This window comes from Lonchura striata, chromosome Z (assembly GCF_046129695.1).
Source record: "Lonchura striata isolate bLonStr1 chromosome Z, bLonStr1.mat, whole genome shotgun sequence".
NCBI classification, from domain to species: domain Eukaryota; kingdom Metazoa; phylum Chordata; class Aves; order Passeriformes; family Estrildidae; genus Lonchura; species Lonchura striata.
Window position 1 is genome coordinate 47,985,257 of NC_134642.1, and position 18,876 is coordinate 48,004,132.

Sequence of the window (18,876 nt, forward strand, 5' to 3'; positions counted from 1 at the left end):
AAAGCCCATAACTAATATCAACAGGTTGCTGTGTTTCAGGAGGGAGGCCTGTCACTTGATGGGATTTTAGCAAGTGGAGGAATGGGCCAGAAGCAAACTCATCAATTTCAGCACAGGAGAGGTGATTCCTGCTTACCACTTGGTGCTGCTGAGGACTTATCTCACTACTGCATCCTTCAGTTTGGGCCTACAAGGAAAACACTGAAAAAACTAGAAAGAATCCTAAAGTGACCACCAGAATGGTGATGAGGCTGCAGCACAGGGTGCATGAAGAGACATTGAGGGAACTGGGCTTCTCCAGGCTGGAGAAGAGACAACTGGCGAGTTCTCACAGGACTCATCCACTTCCTGAATGGTGGTCATGGAAAAAACAGTGACAGATTCTTCTAGAGGCAGACAAGGACAGGACATGGGGAAACGGATAACATGCTTCAAGATGGGACATTCCAACTGGACATGAAAAAGTTCCTCCACTGAGGGTTGTACAACTCGGGAGACTAGCTCTCCATCCTTGCGGTATGCAGAATTCAACACAGCCAAACACAATCTGATCTAGCTTTGGACTGGGGAGTTGAACTGCAGACCTCCAGAGATGCCTTCCTACCAAAACCTCCTAGAAAATTCATATTAGATGGAATACAGCTGCCTTCCTTTGTAACTTTGGGTTCCCCCTTGCTCTGAAACATCCCTAGTGGCTAGGACATATCTGAGACACTATGTGATCCTCCCTCACCATTCCTGGGCTGCTTTCCTCCTTATGCAAAGCTAACATGGAAGTGAGGATTTTCAGAATGGTTTCTTTGCAGCCTGAGAAAGGCTGGAAGCTGTGTCCCAGCAAGCTGTCCTGAAAGAAAGGTCTCCAAACCCAGAGCTGAGCTGGAACAGGAGTCACTGTACTGCACAGTGCTATGCACTTGTGCTGGCCCAGGAAATAACACAATGCTGCAACTCAAAGCCCTTTAACACGCCTGTGCAGATCTTCTCCATTACCTCTTTGAGAAGCATTTGTGTCTGTGCATCTTCAGTTTTACGGATACAGAACAGTGACGAAGCAGCCAGGGGAATTGAAACAAGAGTGGAAAAATGACTGCGGGCATGTATTAAAGTATTCAGCTTGTCCAGCTGAAAGAGATTTTTGCCAAACGATTTTATAAGGAATGAGGCATTTTACAGGAAAAGCAGGGCCTCTCCTCTCATTTCCTTTCTTCTTTCCTCTGTGAACTTCAAAGGAAAGAGGGGTCAAAACAGAGGCTAGGCAACTGGAAGTGAATTCCTGAGCCCTAAGGCCTAATTATTCCAAGACACATTTCACTGGCTATCTTTCAGAGATTGGCCTAAATTTCCAATCTTCCCTGCTGTGCTGTTGAGGGTCAGATGAAGCCAGAGTGTGGTCCACAGTTTGCAGGGCCCCAGCATCACCAGAGCTCTTGGGGGAAGGGGGAAATGTTTCAATTTAAGTCCCACTGATACAAGGCTCTCCCAGCCCCCTCCAGGCTTTCTGTGGCCACAAGAAAAATCCCCTCTTCAGGACAGAGAATGTCTCCACAACTAAAATCCCCTCTCTCCAATGTACCTCCCTGGTGCATGCCCCAGAGTTGCTGGCAACTGCAGGTGACTAACAACAGCAGAGATGTCAGCTGAGGCTATCAAAGAGCCTTCAGCCATTTGGAATTATCCTTCCATCAATTATAGACTGATTTTAAACCTCTCTCCTGCCTCACCTCATCCAGACAAGCCAAGCCCAGCTCCTGCTAGCAAACTATGTGCTCCATGTTGGTCCCCCTCTAGCTTCTCCACATCCTTCCCTACTGGATTCCCAGAAGAAGGGATAATAATATCCTTTTATCTGTGTCTCCTCACATGGTCCAGTCTGCTTCACCAGCAGTCTGCTTCACCAGCAATGACAAATAAAACTTGGTTTTGGACACAGGTTTAACAACTCTCTGGAACCACAACTCAATCTCAATTCACAGGTCTCTCCCTGTGAGACAGGTCTTGGCGTGGGGTTTTTCTTTAGGGATCCACAAAAAGTATTCTCAAGAACTGAGAAACAGAAACCACACAAGCTGTTTCCCCTGCACAGCCTCTCTCAAGAGGCTGGCCTCAGAGAGGTGCATCTTATTTTGAGACTGCAGTAAATGCACTTTGACAGAAGGAATAATTTCTGGCCTTGTTGCCTGAAAGCTGAGAAAAGCTGAACTTCACTGTAGATCACTAAAGTAATTCAGAGAGCAGGGAAAGGACATCATTGTCACTGTAAACTTATGTGGCCTTCTGGTGCCATAGCTCAGCTCTGGAGCATGGGAAACAAGCCTTGCAGCTTGTGGGGCAGCAGACAGTCATGTCAGATGTCTGACATGTCAGATGTCAGATGTCTGACTGGTGGGTAATGTGATGTCCTCATGGATGTGAGGTGGGCTCTGATTCTGGATCCTATTTGCTTCATGGATCCTGCTCCACAGCCAGTGCAGACTGGTGACATGGTTGGCAAAAGGCACACCTCAGTCCTGGTGCTCAAGCTGCTCTCCCAGAGAAGCAAAAGAGCAGGATGCATGAGGAGGGGAAAGCAGGAAACTGACTACTTTTGAATCAGGCAGAATGAAAAAAAAATATTTTATTAAATTTTCTGGCAGAAAGAAAGGTAAACATCTTGCCTTAAAAATTTTGATTCCAAGGTGCTTACTCATCTTCCATTTGAAGAATGGGCCTGGGACCAATGAGGACTGGGTCAGCTCCAGTGTATTATTACAGAAAACTGTGCTGCCTAACTGAATCACAACTGTTTATATCCCTTTGCATCCACTGCCCAATGGAGCAAAAATATATAATGGAAACCTCTCTTCCCTTATGTAATACTCTGCCAGAGCTGGCATCCTGTGAGTGCAGGCTGGAAGGATCTCTGGAGGTCTCCAGACACTGGATTGCTGCCAGCACCAGATGAGATTGGCAGTAGCTGTGTCTAGCTGCAAAGTTTAGTCTGATTCTTGTGTGCTAGCTTGGAGCACTGGGACCCTTTTCTCAGATGGAGAGCATAAGAAGGTTTACCTGGGGTGTCCACCTCCCTTTGCATCTCTCAGGGAAGGAGGGCCAGAAGGGCTAAGTAAACCACCATGCGGTCCAGTCTGCTAGCAGGTTCCTGTGCTGAACTCACCTCTCTGAAAAATGCCATCCTGAGAACTTGAACAGTTCAGGACTAGGTTGCCTGCCTGTAAGTTTTTCCTGCTAGAGGTCATTAACACAGGAGGGAGAGCAGCAAGAGAGCACCAGTTGAATTTACTGAGGAATTGAGCCAGATTCCTATGTGCTGCCAGCACAAAAATAGCTGCCATCTTTAGATTTTATGGCTTTTCTTTGTCAGAGTCTGGATCAGACTTGTTTTCAAAACAACCTTCAAACAACATAAATATACCTGTCATTGAAAACCAATACACCTGGAACAATTAAACATTTCTGTGAAGTAATCACTGCACCTCTAGAAAAGAAGTTAAAAAAATTAGTTGGGATCACAGAGAGGAAACAACAGAATGCAGAATGTTAGCCATGTTCCTCGCTCACTGTTTTTTCAACTTCATGCTATTGGATTATTTTCTTAAGTACTCTGGGGACAAAGACAGCAAAGAACAGCTTTCCTTGGCAAAGGGAGGAAGTTTCTCACACACCCCTGTATTTTCCATGGCTTATCTAGCAAAATGCACACGCCTGAAAAAACAGCAAGAAAAAGTCCATCCGAGAGGGGCCAATACTATAGATTCCATCCCCATGTACTGGCAGTCTAGATCTGGGATCAGGCTGGGTGGTATGACTGGATCACTGGGTGCAGGTAGAAGTACAGATGCCAGAAAGCCATGAGCCGCATGATCTTGGTGCTACCCAGGGAACAAAGAGCTTCTCTTCCTGACAAAGAAGCTTATGTACAGCCAGGAGGGCCACAGTGAGTTTTACTCATCTTGTAGCACTAACCAGGGCTACAAGACTTTTGGTCTCAGTCAGAATCCAAGCAGGATGGATGGCCTGCCAGAGCCGCCTTCAATGTGTTTCAAGGCAAGTTGTATTCTCATGCTCATCCAGGCACTACTGAAGAGTTCTGCCCAGGAGACCATAATTTTTAAGATTCTTAGTCCATAAGTAGAGCAACCAAGTCATGCTATTAATTTCCCTACTCATATTGCTTTGTGCACTGACATTTTTCATACATGACCACACTTATGAGAAGCAGAGCTCACAATGGCTTTTTAAGGCTTGCAAACTGCAAGTAACACCTGCAAACCTGCAGATGCAAAGAAACACATGGCCAAGGAACTGCTGTGTGTCTTTGCCAGAATGTCTGACCTGCAGCCTGCCATGCTTGTGTCACCGCAGGGAATCTTCTGAGATCCCTATGAATGAATGACAGTGGGTGGAATCACAGAATCAATTCAGTTGAAAAAATCTCTGAAATCATTGAGTCCAACCTATTACCAAACACCGTGTTGTCAACGACACCACAGCACTAAGACCCAGGTCCACTCTTTCCTTAAACGCCTCCAGGGACAGTGACTCCACAACCTCCCTGGTGTTATAAGTTGAGGCGAATAATTTGATTCAGCCTTTTAAGATCAATTAATAATTTTATTAATTACAGCAAGCGATAGCAAGCAAAACAGCGCTGGGTTCAGCTGGGAGCCTGGCTCCGCCAAAAGCTGACACCCTTTCCTTCTCTTCAGTCCCTTTTTATCCTGCATAAGTGGGGGTGATGGGTCTCGTTCCACCGTGGTTATCAGTTCCAGCACAATGGGTTTCACAAGTGGGGTGGTGTGTCTCCTTCCACTGCGGTTATCAGTTTTCAACAATGGGTTTCCACTGCGGTTATCAGTTCCAGCCAGTCCTGCAAAATCTTTCACAATCTTTTTTGGTGGTTACCAGTCAAGCCTGCAAATTCCATGTCCCGACTTCCCCCCCTTTTATCCTAATTTCATACTTTTGATGAACAAACAAGTCAATGCAGTTCCTCACACTGGGAAGTCTATTCCAATGTCTCAATCACTTTTCCCGTAAAGAAATTCTTCCTGATGTCTGACCTTATTATCCCCTGGTGTAACTTTTGGCACCATGTCCTCTTGTTCTGTCACTGGCTGCCTGGAGAAGAGGCCAAACCCCACTGGGCTACACCCTCCTTTCAGGGACATGTAGAGAGAGACGAGGTCTCTCCTGAGCCTCCTTTTCTCCAGGCTCAGCAATCCCAGCTCTCTCAGCTCTGAAGCTTGTGCCCACACCCTTCAGCAGCTCTGCCGCTCTCTGGCCTCTCAATGTGCTCCCTGCACCGGGCGGCCCAGAACACAACACAGCACTGGAGCCTGCCCTCCTCAGCAGTGCCGAGTGCCGGGACAGCCAGCGCCGCCGCGGCCCCGCCGCTCCGCCGCCGGGGGGCGCGCCAGCCCCGCCGCCGCCGGGGGGCGGGGCTGTGCCGGCCGTGTGACGTCATGCGGCGGGGCGGGGCGGCGGCGCGCGCGGTTTTGTGCGGGCGGCGCGGGCGGGCAGCGGAAGTGACGCCGGCGGCCGCGGCGGAAGGGCGGGCGGCGGCAGCGGCAGCGGCAGCTACAGCACCGCGACTGCTGCTGACGGCTGCAGCACCAGCGGCGCCTCAAGATGTCGATCGAGATCGAGTCCTCCGAGTACGTATAGCGGCGGCACGGGCGGCGGGGGGGAGCGGTTTGGCGCAGGGGAGGGAGCGGCTTGGCGGCCGCGGGGCCGTGAGGGGCCGAGGGCTGCGGGCGGTGCTCTCCCCGGCCCTGTGTCTCCCGCTGACCGTGCGCTGTGCCCCGCCCGCAGCGTGATCCGGCTGATCATGCAGTACCTGAAGGAAAACAGCCTCCACCGGGCCCTCGCCACCCTGCAGGAGGAGACCACCGTGTCTCTCAACACCGTGGACAGCATCGAGAGCTTCGTGGCGGACATCAACAGCGGGCACTGGGACACGGTGCTGCAGGCCATACAGTCTCTAAAGCTGCCCGACAAAACTCTCATTGATCTCTACGAGCAGGTGAGCAAGCGCGGGGATCCTACGGACTCTTGTGGTCCGTGTGGAAACCTCTGTGTGGTATTTTCTACTAACTCTTTGCTGATGCGGACATTTGTCTCTGGGTGCAGGTTGTGCTGGAGTTGATCGAGCTCCGAGAGCTGGGTGCTGCCAGGTCTCTGCTGAGGCAGACGGATCCCATGATCATGCTGAAACAAACTCAGCCGGAGCGGTACATCCACCTCGAAAACCTTCTGGCCAGATCTTACTTTGATCCTCGTGAGGTATGTTCTGCCTTTGTTTGGAGACCTCTCCTGCATGAGCCTCAGCATCATTGGAAGCTGCTAATGGCTGACAGCTTTGGTCTTTTTTTCCTTGGCTTGGGGAGTGGGAATGTGCAATTTCAGTTTCATTATTTTACACCTTCTGTGAAGTGTTCGTGAGGCAGTGTATGTCACTTTATTCACAACGGAGCAGAGCAGTGGTTTTGACCTGTGCTGCTGTTGGGAGTTTAGGGGTTTGGCCCTGTGTCCTGCCACAGGATGGATATCTTCAGCTTGCCTTTTCAGTGTTATGTAGGCAGCAGAAAAAAAATACAAGTTCTGTGAACAGAAATAGTAATATTTAACACAAATAGTAAGTAATATGTAATGACAGTAAAAACAGGGCATTATTTCTGGTTGGTTAGGTCACTCTGAAAGTTTTTGTGAGAGCATCTTAGTTTGATAGCTGGCTTAGTTAAGGAACTGATTTTAGAGATCTTTTCCAACCGTGATGATTCTTTGCTTTTAAGTTTGGTGTTAAAGAGAAGAGCTTTTTTTGGAGGTCTAACAGAACATTTATATGGAAGGGGGTTTTTATGTCAGAACAACAGAGGTCTTTTTGGAAAGAAAAATTGTTATTTAGAACACTGACCTCATGAAAATAACTTTTCTCTAGGCGTACCCAGATGGGAGTAGCAAAGAGAAGCGGAGAGCTGCTATTGCACAAGCTTTGGCTGGAGAAGTCAGTGTGGTGCCTCCATCTCGTCTTATGGCACTCTTGGGGCAGGTAAGTCTTGAAAGAAGTTTTAGTAGCTATGTCTTTAGGTTGCTGCTACATAAAACTAGTTATGATGTAGTCGAGTCTTCAGCTGTATAAAGGTAAAGTTTTAACGTGGTATAATTTAAAAAAAAAATTCCAATATAGCAAGGACTTAGCAGTTGTAGAAAAAGTCATCACTTTAGCAGTAGGTTTCTTCCAGTAGAATAAATATGCAGCACAGCGTGCACTTTGAGAAAAACATTCTGTAACACAAGTTTGTCTCAGAATCCTTCGTGCAGACAGTGTTTCTTTGTGGTAGATCTGTGTTAACTGGTGGCTAATGGCTTGGCTTTCACCTCTAAAGGCCCTGAAATGGCAGCAGCACCAGGGCTTGCTTCCTCCCGGTATGACCATTGACTTGTTCAGAGGCAAAGCAGCTGTGAAAGATGTAGAGGAAGAAAAGTTCCCCACGCAGCTGAGCAGGCATATTAAGGTAATGCTTTTGTGTGTTTCTGCTGTTTTTTTTTAATTCCTGTGTTTCATATTGGGAGATAAGAGGAAATCTTCTGAACGCTTCTTTTTCCCTTTTTGGTAGTCGTTCCCCTACCCCTCCCACTCTGCACGTGTGTGTTTGCCTCCCTTATCAGAAGACTTTTCTTCCTGGTAATCTGAGATTAGGTCTTTTAACAAGATTGGGTACTTACGGTATTTGTGATAAAGATAATGGCGTCTTTGACTTCACAGTTCACAAACAATCGTTTTACAGGGATTGGCATAGTCCCCTTCTTTGTGCTAGGAAGTACTTGCCTCTTAAACTGTTTTTCAGAAGACATAAGCTGCAGCTTTTCAAATCGGTTTGTGATGTTCAGTAACAACTTGCTAAAAATGCTTTATTAGAACTTGTTTTGTTTGTCACTGCCCATCTTGTGTTTTTGTTTGGGCTGGTGAAGTTTATTTCCTGTACTTAGTTGGCATGGCCACTTGTATTTAAAAACTCAGAAATTGAAAAACTGACATTGAGAAAGACCAAGCAAACATTCTCTGTAAAAATTACACTGGAGAAACATTTCTCCAAATGAAGCAACTCCAGAAATTCATTAAGTTCTGAAGTCTGACAGCAATGTATGTTAGGTATTGAAAAGATGTTTGTTAACAGAGAAAGCACTGCAAAAACAAATGCAAAGAAACCAGCTCAGCTTCTCATGTAACTGTGCAGTGTCTGTTTTAACATTGGACATTACCAGACCAAAAGGAGCGGGTTTTTTTACCACTTTTTTAAAAAAATGCAACTCTGTGTGTTGACACATTTTTTGGTATTTCAGCATTAAATTTGTGACTACATACCTCTTGAAGATATTGTATTTTTACCATGAGAACAACACTGTAGTTTTGTTTTAATGAGTTGAGTCTTTTAAATTGCTTATTAAGCTTTGCTTATACTGTTTTTTTTAAACAGTTCGGGCAGAAGTCGCATGTGGAATGTGCTCGGTTTTCTCCAGATGGACAGTATCTGGTTACTGGCTCAGTTGATGGCTTCATTGAAGTATGGAACTTCACTACTGGAAAGATTAGGAAGGTAAGTTACTCCTTATTTTACACAGTGACTTTGGCTTGTCAGAGTGCCCGAATGAGATTGTTTCAATTTCATAGGGATTGTGAACCTGAGAAGATTCTGTTTAGATTATTCAAATATGAGTCTGGAATATTTATGTGGATGTAGTTTTTGGGTTTGTCATAGGTTTACCTCTGTGATGACTTCTTTATCTTCCTGTACTGTTGCTGTTAAAATGGTGATAGTGGTAGTACCTTATATTACAAGGCTGTGAAGTCTGATTTACAATAAGTTATAAAATATAACTGAAGTTAAACTGGTTAATACTCTTACACTTTGCCTTAAAATAGATTTCATTTGATTTTACTACATTGACTGATGAATCTTCTACTTTTGTTTAGGATCTGAAGTATCAGGCACAAGATAACTTCATGATGATGGATGATGCAGTGCTATGCATGTGCTTCAGTAGAGATACAGAAATGCTAGCAACTGGAGCACAGGATGGAAAGATTAAGGTACAAATCTTTTTGTATGGTATGTAGGGAGAGGTGGTGACCAAAAAGATCAGTTTGCAATAGCAGTAATGTTCCTATTCTCTATAAATTAAAAGGAAATTTAACATGTATTTAACATATGTATTGGCTCTGATGTTTCAGCTTATGTGATCTCATAACCAGGTAATCACTTTGCTGTTTACTTTTCAGGTGTGGAAAATCCAGAGTGGCCAGTGTCTGAGAAGATTTGAACGAGCTCACAGTAAAGGTGTTACATGCCTCAGTTTCTCTAAAGACAGCAGTCAAATTCTTAGTGCTTCTTTTGATCAGACAATCAGGTAAATAAATTGAGAATGTATGAGCTACAGTAGAAGAAAAGAAAACGGATTTTTCTAATTAAGCAGTTTAACTATGAAATGATGTAATATAGAAAGCCCCTGTAGAGGTCTCTAGTCTACTATGCTTCTCAAAGCACAGCCGCCTTTCAATTTGGATAGCCTGTTCAGGGCCTTTTCCAGCTGCGTTTTCACAATCTCCAGGGTTCAAGATCCCACTGCTTTTCTTGGGAAAAATCCTGTTTGGATGTAGGGAGGGATATTTTGGGTTGGTTTGATCATGCTTGTTTGTTTTTTGGTTGTTTGGAGTTTTTTGGTGTGGTGGGATTTTTTTTTTTTTTTTTTTTGTTTAATATGCTTTGCCTTTTATAGTTCAGCTGTACACCTTTTGAGGACTCTAGCTCCATTTATTCTTAAGACTTGTTGGGTAGTGATGTTAGTTCCAATAGTCATAATTTTTTAGGTGTTAAGGTGTTAAAATTATTTATATTTATATATATAAAATATACTTTCTCCTTTCCTCTTTCCCCTCTCTTTTCTTATTTTTCTTTTTTCTTTTTTTTTTTTCCTAAGGGTCATTGCAGGATAGGTTAGAAGTAAGAATAAATATACTCAGAAAAATACTCAAACACTCTCCTAAGCGTAATAGGCAAGAGGATCCTCATCAAACCCTTTTTCCTGCAGTTCTTAGCATCTGGAAAGTGTTGATTAATGTTTGTGTAATGCAAAATTCTGATCTTGCACATATTTGGTTACTGAGTGGAATTTGCTCACTCATTTCCACCTATGTTGTCTGACAGGATTCATGGTTTAAAATCTGGGAAGACCCTAAAGGAATTCCGTGGTCATTCTTCCTTTGTCAATGAAGCTACTTTTACCCAGGATGGCCACTATATTATCAGTGCATCCTCCGATGGCACAGTGAAGGTAAGATGATATTTACTCTTAATGCCTTCAGACTATTGCTATCTTATCGGTCCCTTGATACAATTGTTGCAGTCATTGGAGAAGGACTTGGGGTTATATCCAGTAATGAGTGTGCTTGTGACTTTGCTGTAGATTTCTGAGAACTGATGAAATTTGTTACTCTGCTTCCAGTCTCTTGCAGAGAAATGGGGACATAAGTGCAGTGCTTACTGCCTGTTCTGCCTTATTCTAGGCACAGAACTGACTGTGACACCTCTTGTCCTATGATGTGGGGATTCCTATGTCTGGAATAATTGCTTATAAGCTCTTTCTTTTTAATTCTTAAAGCTAATTTTATTTTTTACAATAGGTTTGGAATGTTAAGACAACAGAGTGCTCCAACACCTTCAAGTCTCTTGGTAGCACTGCTGGGACAGACATTACTGTGAACAGTGTCATTCTGCTGCCTAAAAACCCAGAACACTTTGTTGTTTGCAACAGATCAAATACAGTCGTCATCATGAATATGCAAGGACAGGTATGTGATCTTACTGGTATCCTCTCAGGTCACTGTCATTTCAAGAATGCAGAAAACCTATAGTAACCTAGCAAGACTAAACCTGATTTCTCTGGTTTGCTTGCATGACATACTATTCTGAACTCGAGTTTACAGAACACAGAAAACTCTTGAAGCTATGGAGAGATCTGTGTTCTGAGCAGACCTAGTAGTACTTAAATATTTTTGCCCTAAACATGGTATTAATAGTGCTGCTGTTTAATCCTGCTGTTTAAATGTGTGTCTTTACAGATAGTAAGAAGTTTTAGCTCTGGTAAGAGAGAAGGTGGTGACTTTGTCTGCTGTGCACTTTCACCTCGTGGTGAATGGATCTACTGTGTTGGTGAAGATTTTGTGCTGTATTGCTTCAGCACAGTGACAGGCAAGCTGGAGAGAACTTTGACTGTAAGTTTTCAGCTCTGAGCTTTTCCAGAGTTTTAAACACAGGGATGATGTAAATGTGCATTATGAAGTCCATTCTCATACTAAGCAATCTTTTGTCTCTAGCAGACATGATTGGTAACAAATGAATTTCAAGAATTTTGCCATAGAATGTGTTTGGGGTTTTTAGAACTATTTAATTGTAGAAATGAGGGAAATATTTACCCATCAAATAAAGACTGAATTGGTTCTTAACTGGACCTTCCCTTGCCCGACAAAAAGGAACTGCCATGTCACAAAAATAGTGACTGGAATTTAATGTTGGCGTGTGTATCCCTGCTTTTGCACTATGCACAAAGCACCTTAACCCTCAGTCCCGCTTTCCTTCCTTCAGTCCCGCTTTCCTTCAGTTGTTTTTTAAAGAGAATATTTGTCTGGAATCTGCTGAAGTAGGAGTCTCTTAATGCATCTTTCTACTTACTCTCTAGGTCCATGAAAAAGATGTCATTGGCATTGCTCATCACCCCCACCAGAACCTGATTGCTACTTACAGTGAAGATGGCCTCCTCAAGCTCTGGAAGCCATAGATTGATTTTGCAGCAAGCTCTGAAGCATGCCTGTTAGTTGCAGGTTACTAGTGTTTGTGCTTTAACAAGGTCTAAATATGCAGAGTGTGATACTTGCTCAAATTTCTGTTCAGGTTCCACAGAATTTATGTTTTTACCTACCTAGAGTGGATTGATGCATAAATATTGCATCAGTTAATTTCATATACTTTTATTTTTACTAGAGTAGTTGAAGCAACTTCAGTGAGAACGCTTTTTCTGCCTCCTGAAGTCTGTACTCTTGCTACAATGTTTGTAAAAGTTCTATGAGCCAGCAGCTTTACACGCTTATGAGTGGTTGCTGACTTCCTAGAATACAGTAAAATGCTGTTTTAATTTTTTTTTTTTTTAAGTAAAATGTGGAATGGGAAGCTGTCTCTTCCCCACTGCTGAAACAGGAATAGTTTCCTGGAATGCAGATGAGGATACAGTATCATCAGCTTGAAGATGGGGTTATTTCTATGCCATTGAGTTTTGTTGTGTTCAATTTTCACTATCATTTTTCCAATTATATTGGAAAGTAGTGTCACACAGCTGCCTCATAATGAAACGATCCTTCCCCATTAGCCAGCACTTCTGCTATAGACTGTAAACCTGCCTAATGTGGCAGTGAGATACAGTTGATTTTGTTGGGGATTTTTTTTTTGTTTGTTTTGTTTTTTTGTGGGTTTTTTTTGTTTTTGTTTTTGGTTTTGTTTTGTTTTGTTTTACGTTACTTCCAGATTAAAAGGAGTTGTTACCGGGGCCCTCTTTCTATGAATGCAAAATGTTATCAGACTAGCTATGACTGAAACAGGCTCCAGGGGATCAATATTTTAAAACATGCAAAAGTTGCGTGTTTACATAGGCTGAGTTCCTAGTGCTGTGATAATGCTTTAAATAATTATATTTTTAAGACTTTAAAAATTTCATATGCCTGTGGACCTAGCTGAGGTTGTGCTTAGGTCCCACAAGATGATAAAAAGATACCTGCAGTCTCTTCAGTTTGAAGCACATGATTTTTTGTTGAGAGATTCTGACTAATGTACACCAGTGTCTTCTAAAGTCTGACTGTCTTTTCTAGGATGAAGAAAAATTAGGTTTTTCCTGTAATGGTGAATCAAATGCATGTGGATTTGAATCTGCTACACTGTGTTATGTCCTCATCTCTTGTAGAATGCTTTCCTACTGCAGTAATCTTTCAGATAGTAATAATTTGTATTCAACTTAATAAATTACTTCCACTTTAAGTATTTTGTCTGTGTCTTTAGTGGTGTGGGGAAATGTAAAAATGCTCAGCTGGAATTCTCACACAACACCTTTACTACAAGTGTGGTGTTCAGTTCTGTTGAGCTATGATGTCTGAATTCCCAGGTTGTTTTTTACTTCCATAGATACGCTAACAGAGGGAGTTTTTAGATACTAAAAAGATTATTTTTCCTGCCTGAAAAAACTGAAGTATCGGTCAGTGATATTTGACAAGCTTCATGGGCAATTGGGAATTCTGTTAGGGGGAGATCTTGACAAAATATTTTTAACAGTACTTTCCTCATAAAAGAAATGGTCCCATTCTTTCAGCATCTTTGTGACCCTTGGCTGGTCTCTCTCTAGTACAGCTCTGTCCCTCTTTTATGGGAAGTCTCAAAACCAGACATAGCATTCCAGGTATTTCCTCACTCTTGCTGAGTAGCTGGGAAGGATTGCCTCCCTCCACTGTTCTCAAGCAGGACACCATTTGCCTTAATTACAAAAAGATGGCTCATCTTGAGCTTGGTGTCCACCAGGACCCCCAGGTTCCTTCTTAGCTGTTTTCCAGCTGAGTGCCCCCCAGCATGTGCTGTTTGTTGCATTGGGGTGCTCTTCCCCAGGTGCAGCACTTTGCACTTCTCCCTTGAATTTCATTATGTTCTTGCCAGCTCATTTCTCCAGCCTCCCCAGGTCCCTCTGGATGGCAACAAACCCCTGTGCTTTATCAGCTACTTCTCCCTCCTCAGTGCCATCTGCAAAGTTGCTGAGGTAGTACTAACCCTGAGACGCTGCCCTCCAAGTGGACTTGTTGCACTCATCACCCTTTGGGCCTGGCATTCAGCCAGTTTTCAATCCACTTCACTTTTCACCTGTCCCATACTTCAACACCTCTGCATGGATCTTATGGAAGACAGTGCCTTGCAGAAGTCCAGGGGCACAATACCCACTTCTCTCCTGTCATGCACCAGGTCATTCACTCCACTGTAAAATGTATCAGGTTGGTTAAGCATGACTTCCCTTTGGTGAATCCCTCCTGACAATTTTGGATGGTTTTCCTGCTCTTGATGTGCCTGCAAATGGTTTCTGTTTAGCTGTGCCTCGGAAGGGATTGAGGTGAGGTTGACAGACTATTTCTTTGGATCCCCCCCATCTTGCCCTTCTCAAAGACAGATGTGATATTTACTTTCCACCAATTTCTAGTCACCATGATCAATCAAAGATTGCCTTGCAATGACATCGGTCAGCTCCTAAAGCACTTGTGGGTGCATCCTATTGGGGCCCATGGTTCTGTGTATGTTCAGTTTTCTCTGACCTCATCATCCTTACACCAAGGGAACATTCTCCTTGCTCCAGACTTTCTCCTTGATCTCTGGAATTCTCAGAGCTTATGTTGTCACTAAATAAGACTGAGCCAAAAGAAAGTACTCAGCACCTCAACATTTTCCATGTCATGTGTGACAAGATACCCCATCTAATTCTCTAACGGCCCCACATTTTCTCTGCCCTTTTCCACTTTTGTACTTACAGAAGCCCATCTTATCCAGTTAAGCTTTAGCTTCCATAACTTTGTCCCTGGATGCCCACACATCACATCTGTGTTCCTCCCAATATACCCAGGCTTGGTTATATCCTCCAGAGAATTCCTTCTTGTGCTGTAGTTTAGCCAGGAGTTCTTTGTGCATCCCCACAGATCTGGCCATTTTCATCTGTCTTGCTGTTCACTAGGATGGACTGCTCTTGAGCCTGGGGGATATGAGCCTTGACTAGTTTTCTTGGGCTCTTCATTCCAGAGCCTTATCCCTTGGAGTGCTTCTAAGCAGATCTTTGAAGAGATTAGTCTGCTTTTCTGAAGTCCAGGGTTGAGAACTGGCTTTTCATCCTACTTCTTCCTCTCAGTATCTTGAACTTCACCATCTCATGGTCACTGCAGCCAAGCCTCCCTTTGACCTTGACAGTCCCAACAAGCTCTTTGGTTTTGAGTACAAGATCCAGCAGAGCACCTCTCCTAGTTTGTTCGGCTATCACTTGGATGAGGAAGTTCTCACTGATGCACTCCATGAGCCTCCTGGATTGATTATCACAGAATTGTTAGAATTGGAAGGAACCACTGGAGATCTAATTCAGCCCCCTCCCAAGGCAGGGTAGCTTTTGAGTATCTCCAGGGAGGGGGAGTCCATGTCCAGTTCCAGTACTCTGCCACTTTCAAAAGAAGTTCTTCCTCATCTTGAGGTGACCTCAGCCATTCTTCATATGGCTTCTCCTCAAGGCCCTTCACCATCTTAGTTGTTTTCATTTGGATGCTCTGTATTGGCCTAATGCCTTTCTTACCTTGTGGCACCCAAAACTGAATGTGGGACTTGAACTGAGGCCATCCCAGTGCAGAGTAGAGTGGGACAAGCCTCTCCCTTGCGCCCAGCTGGCAATGCTGTGCCTGATGCACCCAGGACAGGATTGATCCTCCTGGCTGCCAGGGCACACTGGACAATTCTCACCCACAAACTCTCAGTTTGTTAATTTGTCCCCAAGTAGAGCTTGATACATTCCAGTTCCTCTGTCATATAAGGAGAAATTCTACACCCTTGCTTCTCCGACATTTCTTGTCTGTTTCTAAAAAGGACATACCCATCCATCACAATATTCCAGTCATGTGAGCTATCCCACTATGATTCAGCATTGCAGTGAGATCATGGCCCTGTGAATGCATATATATATATATAGTTCTTGTTTATTACCTGTGCTGCATCTTTTTGTATACTGGGGTTTCCTAGAAGGAATGTGAGAGGATTCAACATATCCATAAGTGCCTATGATGTGTTTTGTGTTTTGATCCTCAACTTCAGGGGCAGCCAAGGAACATCTGTCTCTGCAGTGGTTGCTACGACCTGCTCCCCAGGAGGAAGCAATGGCACAGTCATTGCCATTTGCACCTGCCCAGTCCTTCAGTTTAAAGTCCAATCATTGCCATTTGCACCCTAGCTCCCAGTCCTTCAGTATAAAGTCCATCTCACCAGTCTGGCCAGCCTGCTGCCAAAGACTCTCTGCCCCTTTTAGCTGGGGGATCCCGTTCCTCTGTAACAGAATAAAAATCATAAAAACACAACCCACTGTTATAAAAACCAAAACCTTCTCAATAGCACCAGCCACAAACACAGATATTGGTCTGCACAATGTGTCTGGCTGTCCTGATTGCTCTAACAGGGAGGACAGATGAGATGACTTGGGCATGGGGATTTTTCACCTGCTTCACCAAGGCTTTATATTCTTCCTTGATCCCACTTATTTTTGGGCTTGTATGAAGAAGTGATGGGGTAGTGGTCTATGACAGGTCAGGGTACCCTCTCAGTGACACCATGGATCCCAGTTCCTGGAGGGCAGGATGCCCCTTGTGATTGTCTGTTAGGCTGGCAAATGGACAATTCAATGCCCACTACAACCTCTTGATGTTTCTTTTTACAGTAATCATGATGCACTGCTGGTGACATTCTCTTTGTTGGCCTTGCTCATGGACATCTAAAGCCTTAAAGCATCAGATCTGTATTTTTTGACTGCAAGTTGAAGGGTGGAGATTGAATTGGATCCCTGTTTTTGTGGGTCCCCAGAATGCAAGGTGCCTTAGGCTCAGTGGTATCCATTGCAGATGTGTTTCTGAACCCACTTAACCTATCTCTGCTTCAGCCCCTCTATATACTGCACAGCCAACTGTCTCTTGTCATCCACCTGTGCACACTCTGTGCAGGCACCAGCCTTTTCTTCAGGAGAAGTATCTGGGCATCCATTGAAATGTACCACCTGTACTGACCTGTACCTTCCTCACCAGTTCTGTCTGCACGGAAGCATCAGGCTTCTTAGGGGCTGTCTCAATGGACATACTGGCTTTGGCTCAGGAATGCCCACCATTATGGCAGAGACTTAAAGCACTTACCACTTATCTATGGATTTCTTCTTCTTCTTCTTCTTCTTCTTCTTCTTCTTCTTCTTATTATTATTATTATTATTATTATTATTATTATTATTATTGTTTTCCTGACAGCTGTTAACAGGGTAGTTGAAGTCCCCTTATTTGGGCACTGTAACAGTGCTCATTTTACTTCCTAAGAAAACAGTAAGCCCAGCATTTGTTTATGTGCTGTTTTCTAATAGAGTGGCTTAAATCAAACCTCACTTTTCTTAGTGTGCTTTCCTAATGCTCTGAGCAGGAATCAGTCACAATGTCTTCCCAGGTGAAGCTGCTAATGAAAAATGATAGGGCAAGTTGCTTGCTTGCTTGACCTTTCATCATACTGCAAATTCAGAGCAGATTTGGGATGATTGAGTTTACACACCTGGGCTGAACCAGCCTTTTCCACCGTTGTTGGCTAGCAGATATTCAAAACTATGGGAAGGAGAGGGCCTGAAATCTAAGGGCTCTGAAAGCAGAAGCAAAAATGAGTAAGTTTTTTCACAGCCAACCTGTGCAATAGCTGAGTGCAGAAAATAGCACGCTCCAGCACGGTGTTGATGAAAGGAGGCAGAGATCTCTGAGGTTTGCTCTTGGGGAAAGAGGTTTATTGGGGGTGCAGGAAGGTCCTGCCTCGTGCTCCCAGGCGCAGCACGTGGCCGGGCCTGAGAGGGTGGGGCAGGGGAGAGACAAAAGGATGCTCTAGGAGAGGGGAAGCTCCAAGGGAGGGGAAGTTCCAAGAGAGGGGAAGAGGTTCCAAGAGACCACGTGGCCCCTCAAAGCCTCCTTATCAGGGGCTTCTGGGTGGGTTGGAATAAGGCATGGGCCAATGGGGTTACAGACATTTGATGCTTGAAGGGAGGGATAGAGGTGTGGGGTGAACCATACATATTTTGGGGGGTGGAACAGTCCATTTCACCCCAGGACCCATTCAAAGGCAGGGGTGTCATCTGGCTAGCTGGGAGAGCTGTTCTCATCCCAATGTGTTATTTATGAATAATTATATTAATCTATCCATCTGCAACAGTGGAGCTCCTAGTTTTATGGGAAAAATATGAACTCCTAAATGCCTCACGCACAGTGAAAAGAATAATTGTAACATATTAAAATATAATCTTGATCATATGAATTAGGTGGTGCTGAAACACTGGAAGTAACTGCAAACTCAGATGTAACCTGAAAATAAGTCAGGTTACTAACTGGTAGTTACAGAAACAGCTATTTTCCGCTACTGTACCCTCAGTTTCAACAGCTGTCCATTCTGTTTATTTCCCCAAACTATGTATCCCACATAAAGCAACAAGTCAGAAAAAAATCTTCATTTTTCAGTGTCACGGAACACATCTAGCTGCTTGCTCTAATTTTATGATACCCAGAGTATCACAGAACAACAAAGTTCTACTAGCTCTTGCTAGCCAGTGCTTTTTGCTGAAAGCTTATTCTACTGCTGCCAGTATTTTTTTGGGGCACAGCTTCTGTATCAGTAACCAGTTCATTTCAAAACAGAATACTAACCTGGTGGTGATCCTGTTGCCTTTCCTCCACTAGCAGATCATCCTTCCCTGGACTGCTCTGCTAAAGCTTCTACAGGCAGCTAGCTCCTGGTCAGCCACCCTCCTGGAACCTAGCCCATGTGTTGTGGGGTAATCAAATACGAAGCAGAATTGTCATGGCCTCCAGAGTAAGTCAATAATATAACCTCATCTATGCCAATGCAGTTGTGGAGGGGTTGTGGTAAAAGGAAAACCTGAGATAGTAAGTTTATAGAATATTTTTGTTTGCTTGCTTAATATAAGACAGTGTCCCAGATTGAAAAGCAAGATGTGTTCTATTACCATCTGTGTAGCACTTGCCCTTTGGCA

The 18,876-nt window shown here is 44.0% G+C and overlaps 1 protein-coding gene across 1 annotated transcript; it reads left to right on the top strand.

Moving 5' to 3' along the window:
• Nucleotides 1-5,532: 5,532 nt before the first annotated feature.
• On the top strand, nt 5,533-13,079 carry SMU1 (SMU1 DNA replication regulator and spliceosomal factor). The gene is made up of 12 exons (XM_021537101.2): nt 5,533-5,651; nt 5,809-6,019; nt 6,127-6,279; nt 6,935-7,045; nt 7,383-7,511; nt 8,475-8,594; nt 8,972-9,088; nt 9,278-9,405; nt 10,203-10,329; nt 10,679-10,846; nt 11,117-11,269; nt 11,734-13,079. The coding sequence occupies exons 1-12, from the start codon at nt 5,626-5,628 to the stop codon at nt 11,830-11,832; spliced, it is 1,542 nt and encodes a 513-aa protein (XP_021392776.1). The 5' UTR covers nt 5,533-5,625; the 3' UTR covers nt 11,833-13,079.
• The last annotated feature ends 5,797 nt before the right edge of the window (nt 13,080-18,876 follow it).

What these genes read in the sequence shown, in the direction of transcription:
- SMU1 (XM_021537101.2), top strand. Translation starts at nt 5,626, where the DNA reads ATGTCGATCGAGATCGAGTCCTCCGA. An exon ending in AGCTGAGCAGGCATATTAAG is followed by an intron (nt 7,512 to 8,474) that starts GTAATGCTTTTG and finishes TTTTTTAAACAG; the next exon opens with TTCGGGCAGAAGTCGCATGT. An exon ending in CTACTGGAAAGATTAGGAAG is followed by an intron (nt 8,595 to 8,971) that starts GTAAGTTACTCC and finishes ACTTTTGTTTAG; the next exon opens with GATCTGAAGTATCAGGCACA.